Raw genomic sequence first — 14,077 nt, 5'->3', positions numbered from 1 at the left:
AAATTAAAGTGGAAAGAATTAATCTGCAATTAATATAAAATTATTTTTTACTGAAGCAAAGCATTTTTTTTTATAATATGATCACTGATAACACAGTCACTGAGCGTTTAAACTTTATGGGCACTAAAGAATATCTTTCTTAATTTATGTAATATCTCAAGAATGTGTCAACAAAATTTTCTCAGATTCATCATGAACAGATCAATTAATTAACAATGTTTCATTTTAAATGCATCAAACACTAAGAAAATGAAACGAATCGTTTAAAATAAACGGTTGAAAACAGGTTTTAAAAAAACTACTTAAAAACGATGTACTTAAAACTATAAGCATATACAAAAAATATATAACTAACATAAATACAATTTAATTACAAAAGCATGCAACTAACCTAAAAATAATTTAAATCAAGAATCATCCGTTGATAATATTGTCAACAATCAGAACACAAGGCGCATGCGTGAATTTTCAACGCGGTAACGCAAATTACGGTAACGCAAATGCGGGAATTTTTCTACGCCAGTTGGGGTAACGCTATGCAGATTAGACATTTTTAATTTCCTTTATTCTGTGTTATTTTAATTCAAAATTACTTCAGAATGAATGTGAAAGATCGATTCATTAACAATGTTTAATTTTAAATGCATAAAACATTAAGAAAATAAATAGAATCGTTTGAAGTAATCGGCCGAAAAATGTTAACCCTAGCCTCCTTACCGTTTGGAAAAAAAAATCACTGAAGCCTTACTCATTTGGCGGTGGGGAAAATTTAAGATTTTTTGGCGGGAAAGTTAGTTTTTAATTAATAATTAAAATTCTAATCAAAAATTCAAAAAAAGGTGCACATTCCCGACCTCTAAGGTATACATGTACCAAATTTGGTAGCTGTAGGTCAAATGGCCTGGCCTGTAGAGCGCCAACACACACACATTGAGCTTTATATAAGTATAGATTACAATATTGATAATAAGAAATTTTATTTTATTAATTTGAAATAATTATTTAATTATTTCTATATTCAGTTCATTTTAAGATACATCGTTAAGTATTTTTATAAAATTTCTTACATTATTATTTTAAATAATAATTCCTTTACTGAAGGTATAGCAATGGATTTTTAAAATTTAGGTTCAGTTAGTGTTCAAATTTAATGGATAAGATAAATTGATTTGACTGACTATTTTTAATCACGATATTATAATAAGGCGAGAAATATTCTTTGTTTCTGGTGAGAAGTATGCATTTTATTTCAAAACTCGTCGCCCTTGAAAGTATTTCACTTCCTATATATACACTATATTACAGTTCATAAAATGTTTGTGAATCATCAGATGCAGCACATTTTCTTTCCTCTGCTCCATTAAGCTACAAAGAGTGATAAATGCCCCATTTAAGAATTGCAGCATGCACCCCCTCCCCCTCCTTTTTTTTCTTCTTTTTCTTATACATCTTTACTATCGAAGGTCAAAAATATGCAGAACGTGTCCAAAGTTCTTAATCTTTAAAGACATCCCAGATACAAACAGACACGCCAATTTTGTATAAGGAAATGCAGTCGCAAAGCAGCGTTGGGAAATCAAGTTATTGTGATCCTTGCGATGCAATTCTCGAAACACCGTCTCCCAGAATACCGCAGAGGTCAGCCGCACTGACAAAATGAATCATCACCATTACTGAATGCAGAGCTTCCACAGATAATCGTTCCTCCTGCTCTGAAAATTGTCACATTACAAATGGGGCGGCGGCTTAACAGAGAGAATTGACTCTTTATTTCAGTTATGACAGAAAATCGTTTGATATGGAATCGGAATTTTCGGTTACTAATCAGCTTCTCAATTTGAATCAAAATTTGTGACATCTTAATGAAGTAACGATTGAATGGAAAACTGATGGCTGAAGAGTCCTGCACGGGTCCGACTCGAGATTCAGGTGGAGCTCCATCCGAAATTCTTTATTTCGGGATGTGCGAGTTGTGGGGTTTCAAGCCTAAACCATCTATGATGAAGTGCGTTGTCATACAATCGGAACTCCCAGATTGCCCGGAAACTCAAAGAACATTGTGACTCTTGAATTATATTTACTTCTAGTCTATATCGCAAACTATGCGTCTGTAGTAAAATCGCTTTTGATTTGCCTATCATTATATAGCTTTTGATAATCCCAAAAATATAAAGTTGAGCAATAATACTCATTTCTGAGCAATAAATTTTCCAAAACAATTCTTTTCTTCAGATTTGGACATGAGTGAGTACAACTCCCTTTATTCGAAGCCTTTCCAGTTCGTCCAGTTGGCGAATGGATCGATTCCCGAGATCCGTTTCGCAGAGAACGAAGTCGATACCAAAGTTAAAAATTTCAAAAGGCATCTCGTGGACGCATTTTCCACTCAACTGAGCTCCGATCAGAGAGTGGTGGAAAAATCAGTCATTGGAGAACACACTTCTAACTATAATATTTCGTAAGTGACATATCTATTTTCATAAATCATTAACCATAATTATGAATACTAGTTATAAGACTCATTTTCAGTTTAAATTGATTTCATCCATTCCTTCTTTGTATAATCTAAAAATCTGTTACACTAAAGATCATGGTAGTGTCTGAGTATGTAGTCTACTGAAAAATGAAAGCAAAATGCAGGATTCGAACTGACAACTTATTTAACCCTATGCGCATGATTGATATACAATAAGTTTGAGAAACACTTCAAATGAGAGACTATTTATCACAGGATGGTCGAGTCAAGAGTATCTGAGAATTGAGTTAGGATTGAATAATTATGACTTCGCATTAGGATTAATATCCGTTTCGGTATTTACTGTTCAATTGAGAAGGACTTCTCTTTGGACTCGCGGTTTTATTGTTCATCAATTTAGATGCCTCTTTATGGGTATCTTAACAGTGAAATGGCCAAAATTTCAATTTAAATAAAGGGGATATATTTCGGAAACAGAAATGAATATTTTATTAAAAAAATACAAAATATACAGAATGAATTATTTTATTATAAAACATAAAAAAAATATTTGTATCTCAAAGAATTTGCTTTTTAATGGCAAATCAAGTACGTGTTGTGATACGATACCTTTCAGTTCAAAAGCACAAATAAATACACTCAGAAAAAATAATTGCGAGTAAAATCACACAAAAACTAGCCTTATGTATAAGCATAGGTTTAATAATGACGATGCACTTATTTTCATTTAAATATGCTTACAATAAAATTAAAAAAGTAATGACTGTTGTGTAGTTGAAATGGAATTGTAGTATGAAGTAACTTGAAATTCTAATAAATATATAATATTTTGCTTAATAAATAGACTCTAGATATTAATATTGCTGCATAGAATAAAACAGGTTTTACAGGCACATAATGTTTATAAATACAGCGTATGCAGGTATCCATAAGGTATGCAGCATCTAATATTTATAGATTCGGATAGAACAGTCAAGACAAGTATTTTGATGTGTTTGTAACAGTCTAAACAGAGTATGACGCTATATTCGGGGACCCCATACGCAATACATCAAAATACTCGTTTTGACGTGTTCGATCCGAATTTGTAAATATTAGACGCTGCATACCTTGTGGGATATCCTGTATTTTCGTAATGAATGGGCTTTGTTCTGTGCTTACCGAGATTAGTAGTACGCAAGTTTCAAGAAAGGGGGAAAAAAAACCCTATCTTTCTATGACAAGAGCTCCTGTTGGATTCATTGTTAAAACGTAATTTATAAACTTTCGATTTTCAAACCTACACAAATGATACATTTATGCATTCAATGAAATATTCCCTATTTTATTAAACTAAAATTGAAAAAGAAAAATCAATTTTTTGAAGGGGCAAACGCTCTTTAAATGAAATCACATTAAAAGATAGTTTTTTAAAAAAAAATGTATTTCCCTTAATAAAACAAGTTTCGAGAAAGTTCCCTTAAACAGTACTTGGATTGTGTGAAGAAATATTTGAGCTTCGGTGCAAAGAGAATCTTTCCCATCGGCACATTGTTTGCGCCTTAATCCAAGCACTTGAACATACAGTTTAAACAGGTTTCATCTCTCTTCAGTATCAAGCGAAAATAATTGTGTTGCAAAGTTTTGATTAAAATTACGAATTTTTTACACGACTGTACTTAAATTTCTATCCACTTATTACAAGGTTTAAGTTTTGTAGTGGTTTCGATCATTCCTTTAATAATTTTGATTATAATATTCTAAAGTAGAGCAATCTAAGGAAAGAAGAGTGCTGGGTTTACGCTCGTTCTTCGCTTGCTTGAAAGCTGCTTTCTTCTTGTCCTTCGAATTAGACAAGTGATTCCGTCATTTTCAGTCAAAAAAATTCATGAGAATAACCAAATTTTGGTTTAATCATGTCACTGGATGTCGGAAGACTAAGTCTTTAAATCCTCATTAGACGCTACGCTTTATTTCGGACATTTATTATTTTTTATCTCTATAGAAAGACCTCAGATGTTCATCTAATCATTTTGTTTCATCTTTTTTCTTAAATGAAGATTTAAATATAAAATATTCCATAATTCAGTGCACACGCTATTTTAATACGCCAAAGATCGTAAAAGGTTTTGGGTTGCAATTTGTGAAATTATGATATTTATGTATGGAATATCCAGTTTTTGTAGCGAGATTTCCACAAAAGTTTTTTTTTCCTTTACTGGGAACTAAATGATAAATAAAAATGCTTTTTTGGAGTGGCAAAATGTTTGAACCTAAACTCGGCTGGAACTGCCTGCTGTTGCAGTCATGCTCGAATAAGGCATGACTGCAACAACAGCCAAAACATAAAGTGATAACCCTTAGAAAAGACCAATGAATAAATTTGTAATTTCTCGTATTGCAAAGAGTAATCGTAATCGTCAAAAAAATTGAACTTGAAATTTTACTGAATCTCCACGTTTCAGACCTTCGCAAGTTCGGAAAAGGTATTTTTAGCATTATTGTCTCATTTGGACACAATAATGTAAAAACGCTTTGAACTAAAAATGAAATTTGGAATATAATCTACATTCCAAATTTATAGATTCCCATCTAGTTTTGAACGAAATTCAAAGTAAAAAGAAGTATATCTGCACTTGTCTAGATACCCAAATATAAATTAACACAATAGTTAAGAAACGAAGAGAGCTAGATGGATAAAATTTAGTACTTAGATTTAATATCTAACAGATAAGTATCAAATTTGAAACCAGACCAGTCAAGAGATTGACCGTCTTTCGGTCTTTTCTTTTACAAGTATAGGAACATGATACTCAAAATGCAGTGATTTAACGAAGTGGAATTTAGTCCGTGATTTTGTAACTGTAATTTTAGTTCTGTGCCACGTTTTGGTCTTAATCGGCCGAAAAGAAGGCATCCAAATCACGCACTCGATATTCTGGTATTTTAGTTTTAATCGCATCCCAGCGATTAATCCGCAAAAGAAAAAATATCCCCAAAGACAGCCCGTTGGATTTTTCGTAACTATTGTCTGCCAATGGCATGTTGTTAATAATTAAGTTAACTGCATTTATTAGAAAGTATGCAAGAAAGTTTTGCAGTCAAGTTATTCCATAATTATTAATTATAATTTCTTTCATTAAAAATATATAATTAATCTAAAGGAAGAGAAGGGGGGAAAAATTAATCTTTCATTTAACAACAAGTTGCTAATCAGCATTTACCATTTATACGCATATTGCAACAAATGAATTTAAAGAATTTTCGAATAGTTTTGTTGGTTATGAATGAATCAGAGAAAGGGAAGATTCTTGAAATTGAATTAATATTAACTACAATAAAATTAAATTTACTGCCGGTTCAAAGTTTTGCAGCCATCGGTGCAGAAGGCGTTTCGTGATTTGATCGCGGTCGACGAACTTTTCATTCTCGGATGTCATCGCTGAATGAAAATTGAACAGGAGAAAGTTTTTTTATGTTGTCAAATGTCGTCTTCTTTTCATTCCCGACAGAGTGAACGGTGAGAAGGCCAGTCTCAGTGCCGACAACGAGAGTGCTGCGAATCTGAGCAAACCGACGGTTGTGGTGAAAAAAATCGTAACCGGAGGGGACATTCTGCAACTTGCTCCCAGCGCAGCTGTTAACGATCCGGACAAGATGGACCTGAAACTGGAGCAGATGCAGATATTCCGAGAAGGCCGACTGGTACAGAGCAGTAAGTGCGGCCGTAGCCGCTTGTTAATTGTTGACACATTATGAATAATTGCAAAAAATTTTGCTATAAATATTCAATTATTAGCAATATCGGCAAATTCGAATTCGTTGAGTATAAAATAAATGCTGTTGCTATAAATAATAACAGTTGATTCTAAAAAATGTAAAACCACATAAAAGAAAAACTTCAAACATAAATATTCTATTTTATTTGAGGGAGGGAATAGATTTGTAATTATGAATAATGTCAGAATTGCCCACTGGAATTTCCACTGATTGCTGTATTTTTGCTAGAAAACATTTTTGAAGTTAAAAAAAACAACCTCATTTTTTTTTTTTTTTTTGAAAATTGAAAAGAGTATTTGGTTTTTAAAGGAACGTATCGTAAAAGGGACAACTTTGCCAGTTTTTTTTTAGTGATACTTAGTTCCTTAGTAAATTCCTGAACCTAGCAATAAAGGTGCTAATAATTTCATAGCTATTACCAAAGATTGACAATATGTTCAATGATAGCCTCTTTCAACCCGTATACGTCGTTAATGTTTTATTAGCACTTTTGTTTTAAATTCCTGTTGAACAAGTGTTTTTGGTAATCAAGTTAAATTGTTCGAATAGACGATTCATTCAAACATCAATAAGAACTATTTATTTTATTTAATAAGCATATAATTCCATTTCAGAATCACTCTTAGATCGAAATTTTATTTTACATTTCAGTTTAATTTCATATGCTAAGACACATTAGGAACAAATTAGGAAACTACAAATTTCAAATTATGATTAGATTTTGCTGTCTCCACAGTGGTTAGTAATGAAATGCCCGGTGGAAAAACGTCTCCATTCGAAGTAACCGGGACTCCAGACGTTATTGAATAGTGACGAAGAAGATGAGATCCTCGAACAAGTCCTTATTTTTGAAATCTGGGAAATGTTTCTTCGTGAAACATTTCTTAAATTCTTTGGTGCGGCGGATTCTACAATTTTAAAGTGGATGAAATGCAATATTTCCCAAGTATTTCTACAGCAAGTTAAATTGGGATTGGGTGGGAAGGGCTCGTAAATAGAGGAACAATTAGAGGAATGAACAGAACAGCAATGGTAAATTTAATTGTGCACCTTCTCTACCTGGCACATTTGACGAACATGATGCATTAGTGAAAGTTAACATGACTCAGAAGATTGGTGTTATAACTCTTCTAAACTAAATCGTGGAATATTTGTTGCTGTAAAATTCTTGGGGAATAGAGTGTGGAGCTTATTGTTGATAAACTTACTGAATTATATAAAGACAGGTAGTTGGTGCGAATGACAGAAGGGCTTTTGCTTTTCAAATGTGCATGATGAAACTTCTCTGAATAAACAAACTATTATGCCCATAATTGACCTTTCTTACAAAGAAAACCTACAAAATAAAATTTACCTTTTCTGGGGAAACTGTAAATTTTTTTTTTTTTTGACGTTGAGGTTTGTGAATTTTAAATCTTTCAATTTTTATATTTTGAATATTTTTCGATGTATGTTTTTACAGTAAAGATTTAATACAGATATATAAAGTGTTTTCATAGTTTTAAAAAGCTTTTTTTTATGTTTTTGGTGAATTGTGATTGGTTTTCCCACATTTGGCAAATTTGGCCCTTTTCCAGAGTAGTTTTACCTACACTTTCTTTTTTAACTTTTACATATTGACTTAAATTGTCATGTTCCTGTAGATGTAAAACTGGCAATCGAGACAAGTGATTTATGATGGTTTTCATTTAGTTTTATACTATTGTTCGTTTATAAAACAGCTAAAAATAGCAAAAATACGGCAAATTTGTCCCAATTTATGGAAGAAATTTTCAATTTATTTTTACAATTTATTATTTATAAAGAAAATACAATTTATTTTTGTATAAAAAAATAAAACTTTTCAAAATTTGTTTGAGAACAGGAAGTAGCCAAGGACGACTCGCGTTTCAAAAATAACGTAATAAAATAAATGGAAACTTGTTTAATACCATTTGAGTGAAAGTAAAAATTTATGATAAAATCTCTTGTCTCTTAACAAATTTATAATAAAAGAAGAAGAAAACTATTCATAATAAGGATATTAACGAGAATTCATACTTTAAATAGCTTTATAAACCTTTGAAATGAATTCAGCCGATGCTATTAAATATCTTTAAACGATTCAAAACCATGAATACACAAGATATTCCTCCACCAAAACAGGCAAGGCTCATTTCATCGTTTCGAAAATAGTATTCGAAGGAAAGTTTCTTGCGTTTCTTGCATTTTTGTTTCATTATATCGTAGAAGATCGTCGTGCAATAACAACCGAGTCATCGGAATTTGGATTGACATTCACCAAAAGCACACTGTCAATGCGCCTGATTTTCCGCAGATACATTCCGCGTAGATATTTAACCTTTCTACAATTGTCATCTTGGCAGATTCCACTTTGAATCCGAATAAATAGGTGGCCTTAAAATGAAAGCAAAAGCGCTTTTGTAGCAACAGTTGTAAAGTTGATTTTATTTTTTAAGAAAACATACTTGATAAAACCCTACAGCAAGGGAAAAGAAATTGCTTGAATTTTCAATTCATGTTCCTTGCTTTACAGTTTAGACTTTCGAAATATCTGCAAATTTTAATCAATTCTCGTTTTTATTAACAAGAGCTCTTCTATAAAATTTTAAGCAAATCTCACTATTACTCTTCATTGGCGCAGTATTGGAGAAAACGTGAATTCTCTTTCGCACATGTTGTTGAAAATACATAAATTTTTATTCCATTTTCTTTTTTTAATTCTAAAAATCTTTATTTAAAACATTAGATTCAGGTCAGTTGGGAAATAAGCATCTAAGACGTAAATCAAGCTTCAAATCTGCCTGAAAATTTAGTGAAGATTTGTGCCTATTTGTTGGATAAATACTACATTCGACTTTTATTTATAAAATAAGTAATTCATTCATCAGAATTTTGTATTAAATTTTATTCGATACAAAGTTATTGTTAACACATAAAATTTTTTAGAAAGTTTATACGCAGCAAACATAATCTTTAATTTTTTAAAAAAAAATCAGTTTATAACGATATTCGTTCATTTATATTTGTAATTCCAAATAAAAATATTTATTTTTAATTTTACAGTCAATTTTCATTCATATGAAGTTTTATTTTTTAAATTTTTAAATGAAGTCATCATTTTTTTTTATTTATTCAAAAATATAGTTAAGATAAAAGAAAATTAAAAAAAAAAAAAAAACCATTTGAAAACCTTTTTAAAGAACTAAAAAGAATATCTTGTTACCAAAAGTTTTCTACTTGCGTCTTTGAAACTTGTATTCGCCTTAGGATTCTATTTTATTTTTAAGAACTAGTTTAGAGTTGTGGTTGTCTTCTATTTATTATTTATTTACTGGCTTCGGTCTTTTTGTTCCACCAAGATTCTTACAAATCAGAGTTTCATCAAAGTGAATGGATTTTGCCACGTGTGTACCGGAAACCACTCGACTCATGCTTAAGATGCATTGGATAAATCTTGCGATAAAGAATTAGAAATAATGAAAATCGTCTTACTGAATATAACAGCCTATCTTCTTCGAATGTTCTTACTTATTTCGAAAGATGTCTGACATAGATTAGTGCATGCTAGCCTTCTTTATTTTACATCTTTGAATTTCAATCTCTTTCATTAAAAGAACAACAAAAAGAAAAAAAAAATCATTTTTCTTTCAGGCGGCATCTCCTCCTTGACTCTGATGCCGAATTCTGAAAAGAGCAGTAATCGCATTAGAAGAGAGGTCCACGATGTCACAGCCTATCTTCAAGCTCAGACGACTTTTGACATTCAAGTACGTGAGCCCAGTTCTTTTGTACTTTGTTTTTTTTTTAATTAAAAACCGAAAGGCAGGTCTCAATCAACTAAATGCTAGTTGACTTGAACAATAAACTATTTCCTGTGCGGATCATTGTCGCTGGATTCAAATGAATAGTTCAAACTGCTCCTAATCCAATGCGCAGATACATTCTGGAATCAGCAAAATATATAATAGCACAATAATTATACTCTGTAGAATTAGATATTGTAAAAAAGAGGAAGAAAGAGACATCCCAGAAAAGCATGGCAGAAAAAACTCATCCAGCTGATACCTCGATCAACATTTATTAAAAATGTTATGGAGTTGAAATTTTCCTATTCATTTAGAGGGAAAAAGTGGAGATACGATAATACCCATGAAGATGGAAAACATCTCATTTGTGTGTGTGTGTGTGTGTGTGTGTGTGTGAAGAGGAGAGAGAGAGAAAAAAACTGCCGCCAACTAACGACGTAAGAAGCAAATACTTTCATGGAGTCTAATTTACAAACGTGAGGTGAGCGCGTGAAGTATTATATCATTTTCTAATGACTCTGCTTTAATTGAAAACTAGAAATTCATATTGCGTATTTTTTAGAACCTACACAAACAAAGAAAGTAGTGAGAATGTTGTGGTACTTAAAATTTGAAAAGTACTTTGTCAAAATAAAAAACACATTTTTGAATAAAAATAACCACACAAAAGTTCTCTCTGGATCCAATTTATTTTTATGAATAATAATAGATCCCATGGAATTTTTGTTTAAGGCAAATTTAGGTCTCTATTTTTTCCTTTATGGAATTTCAGTCGAGACCATACGCCTGAGAAGTCTTTTTAAAAAAGCGAGCAACTTTGTTTAATCCATATGTTCATCACTTAGGTTTGTTTAAATATTGGAGAAAAACAATTTTGGAGCACTAAATTATTTTTCAAAAGACTCTTAAAATAAAAAGTAGTGTTTAATGGATAAGAAGAATTATAAAAGCTGAAGGTGGAAGATTTTGTAAAATGCCACTTTTACAAATCTACAAATTTTAGGTATTTTTTATTGAATTTAAAAGCACTTTTTTTTCAATATTTAAACATTTTATTCTTTTGAAAAAATTTCAAAGGAGATTCTGCATCGATTTAAATCCTTCAGATGAATAATTATTTCACTTTTTTGGAAATTATAAAGTAAAAAAGTCAAATAACGAAGAACTAAAATAATTCTTTGGAATCGTAGTAAGCCTTTTAATTATTCTATCCCTATTTTGGTGATATTTCAGTGTATGCATTTTATCTAAATGCATTCAAGAAGTAATGAAGTTTTTTACTAGAACATGAATATGCATAATGTTTCCATAGTACACGAAAAGTACTGCCTTTATTTAATACAGTACAATTAAATATATATTTTACATGTAGGAAAAACTCAAATGAAGGAGGAAGAATATACTGTGCGATAGAACAGAAACTTGGATTCCCAATGATTACATTTTTGTTCTAGCTATTCGCTTATAAGAAATCGGGGGAGGCATTTTACATCAACAATGGCCATGTTTCGCATAGCGACCTATCAACACATTGACTCGCTTCCCATCACGACTCTTGATCCAAGTGACACTGATAAGTTCACTCGTTTGAAAAAGCAAAACTTTCTTTTACCGTCAAAGAATAATATGTTCTAAGGTTCTAACTAATCATAATTTAATACTCAGATACATTTTACACAGACGAAAGGAATATTTAAACATCGAATGTTAAAATACGAAACAAGTCATTTTCATCGTAAGCCGAGCTTAGTTTTATTAGCGTCCCGTTTTAAAGCAACTTTAAGGCTATTTTGGGACGGACATCGCCATTTTGAACCCGAGGTAAGATGACGAGGACGACAGCTGAGCTGGCAGCCTCTCTCTAAACTTCAGCACCACACCAGAGGGAGGACGTTTGGTCCCGACGGATTTAATGTATATCAGATCCGCTTACACGACGGTTCAACGGTGGAAACGGATCTCGAACCTGCAGCCCTCCGACTTTCCCACCAGGTGACCTCGGCCGACATCATCGCATGCCGAAGCAAAACTATTCAGAAGACACTCCCTTGATTCGCCATCGAAACAAATGACTGAAAAGTTTCACCTCCAGTTTCGATGGATGGTAATAAACGAAGAAAAATATCACCTTATGAAGTTTTCGAGTCATCTTAATATTCAGTCACAAATCTTTTACGTAGATAAACATTCAAGGGTCATTCTTTAATGTGTGATATACAATATATATATATTTTTAATTTTATAAACATATGTTTGGAAAAATTCTTGCCTATTTATTTGTCTCTGTTATTATTATCGGTAACTATCATTTCATTTCATTCTTGTATTCATTTTTAGAAATTATCACAGGAAATAACACTGTTTTGTGTGCATTTTTAAAAAGTATAATATTCAGTATAATATTTCAATACAGAATGTTACTAGTTTTAAAAAGTTGAGTTTATAAATAGTTAATTTCATCATTATTTTTCTGAAATTTTGTAATCCTCCTCCTTAAAGTGTTTCGTGGAATGTTTCAGCTTCAAGTGAGGCAAAGGCGGTCCTCGGCCTATTCCGCGCCTGAAGAAAAAGACGAGAGCATGCAATACCTCTCGGCCAGTCGTATGGCGGAAGTGGAAGGTAAAAATTCTAATATTCTCTAATATTCCCTTTATAATTGTGAAAGGTCCTTCCCATTTCCCATTTTAAAGGTGGGAATTTTCCAATTCTTCTTCCGGAGATTTATTCGGGAAATTATATTATATTTTATTTATTTTATATTTTCTATCGAGAAGACGCGATATCTCAAGTCATTTTCCAGAAAAATCTCGAGGTCTCATTCCTGATAGAGATGTCTTTCATAATCTACACTTTCCAGAAACTTCATATTTGTCGCCAAGGTGTGTGTGCGAGGGGGGGGGGGGGGGTAACGGAGCATTGAAGCATCCGTTAAAAAGATTTGTAATTTTTTTCCAGTACTAAGACTAATATTGCCAGGAAGCAATATGACAGATTCGTAATAGTAATTATGTTCTCAACAATAAGAAAATTTTTTTACTTACGAAAATAATTAGAAAATATTACTATGTATTTAAATGGAATAAAAGCATAACTAGAATGTTGTGCTTTATATACTAATATAAAAAATTCGCACATTACGATAACATTCATATAAAGTGCATATGAATGTAATTCGTTGCTGACCCTCAGCGATCTTGTGTAATTGTAGCGAAGTTTCTTGATAAAATGCTGAAAGTAGCATTTAAATATTATTTTTAATTGAACTCACTTGGTGAGTTAGGTGAATCTTTTCAGCTCTTTCTGTAAATATAAATTTTAAATTGAATAAGGCTTTCATTATATTGATTTGATCAGACAAAGATTTTTTTGAAGTCAGTTGCAGAAATATACGAACTTCGACAGAGTTTTTTGAAGACCGGCTAAAAAAGTATCACTCTTTAAATGCATCTCAGAATTGAAATTCTAATAAGGGCGGAAGTTTGAGCTATTAGAAATTCTAGTTCAAAGTGTTTCTGCTTGGTTTCACTCAATCTATTTGCATACTTACCAAGAGGCAGATTTGTATGGGCATTTGCATCATTAATAGCATTTCTTTTGTGACTGCCTGCTTCGAAAATAAAATAATCACAGAGGACAATGCTAAAGCATTGCAAAATGGTACTTTATCGAATATGAATATTGACGACGATTAAGAATAGATAGACAGCTGAAATACTTAGCAATCACTGAAAATAAATAGCTCTAGTATTTAATAATCTAGGTTTTATATATATATATATATATATATATATATATATATATATATATATATATATATATATATATATATATATATATATATATATATATATATGTTACCAACAATACTAGATCCCGACTCAAATATCTAAAATCTCTGATGCTGCACTTAAGAAATCAGGATTGTAAATATTTTCACTATAAGGCTTTCAAACACGTATTTTTCTATGCCATAAAATATAACTTAATATTAAGCGAGTAATTGATAGGCTGCATACACTGAGGTGACTGAAGT

General features: G+C 31.6%; 1 protein-coding gene across 2 annotated transcripts in view; it reads left to right on the top strand.

Moving 5' to 3' along the window:
- The window catches only part of LOC129965863 (uncharacterized), a 69,481-nt gene that overhangs the window by 22,621 nt on the left and 32,783 nt on the right, over window positions 1–14,077 (top strand). For both annotated transcript variants that reach the window (XM_056080102.1, XM_056080104.1), the window contains exons 6-9: window positions 2,233–2,458; window positions 5,968–6,170; window positions 9,890–10,005; window positions 12,564–12,663. In XM_056080102.1, the coding sequence (XP_055936077.1) occupies window positions 2,233–2,458; window positions 5,968–6,170; window positions 9,890–10,005; window positions 12,564–12,663 (645 nt within the window). The remainder of the gene's footprint in view (window positions 1–2,232; window positions 2,459–5,967; window positions 6,171–9,889; window positions 10,006–12,563; window positions 12,664–14,077) is intronic.

This window comes from Argiope bruennichi, chromosome 4, assembly GCF_947563725.1.
Source record: "Argiope bruennichi chromosome 4, qqArgBrue1.1, whole genome shotgun sequence".
Classification (NCBI taxonomy): domain Eukaryota; kingdom Metazoa; phylum Arthropoda; class Arachnida; order Araneae; family Araneidae; genus Argiope; species Argiope bruennichi.
The sequence above is the reverse complement of the archived record's forward strand: the minus strand, read 5'-3'. Positions and strand labels throughout refer to the sequence as shown.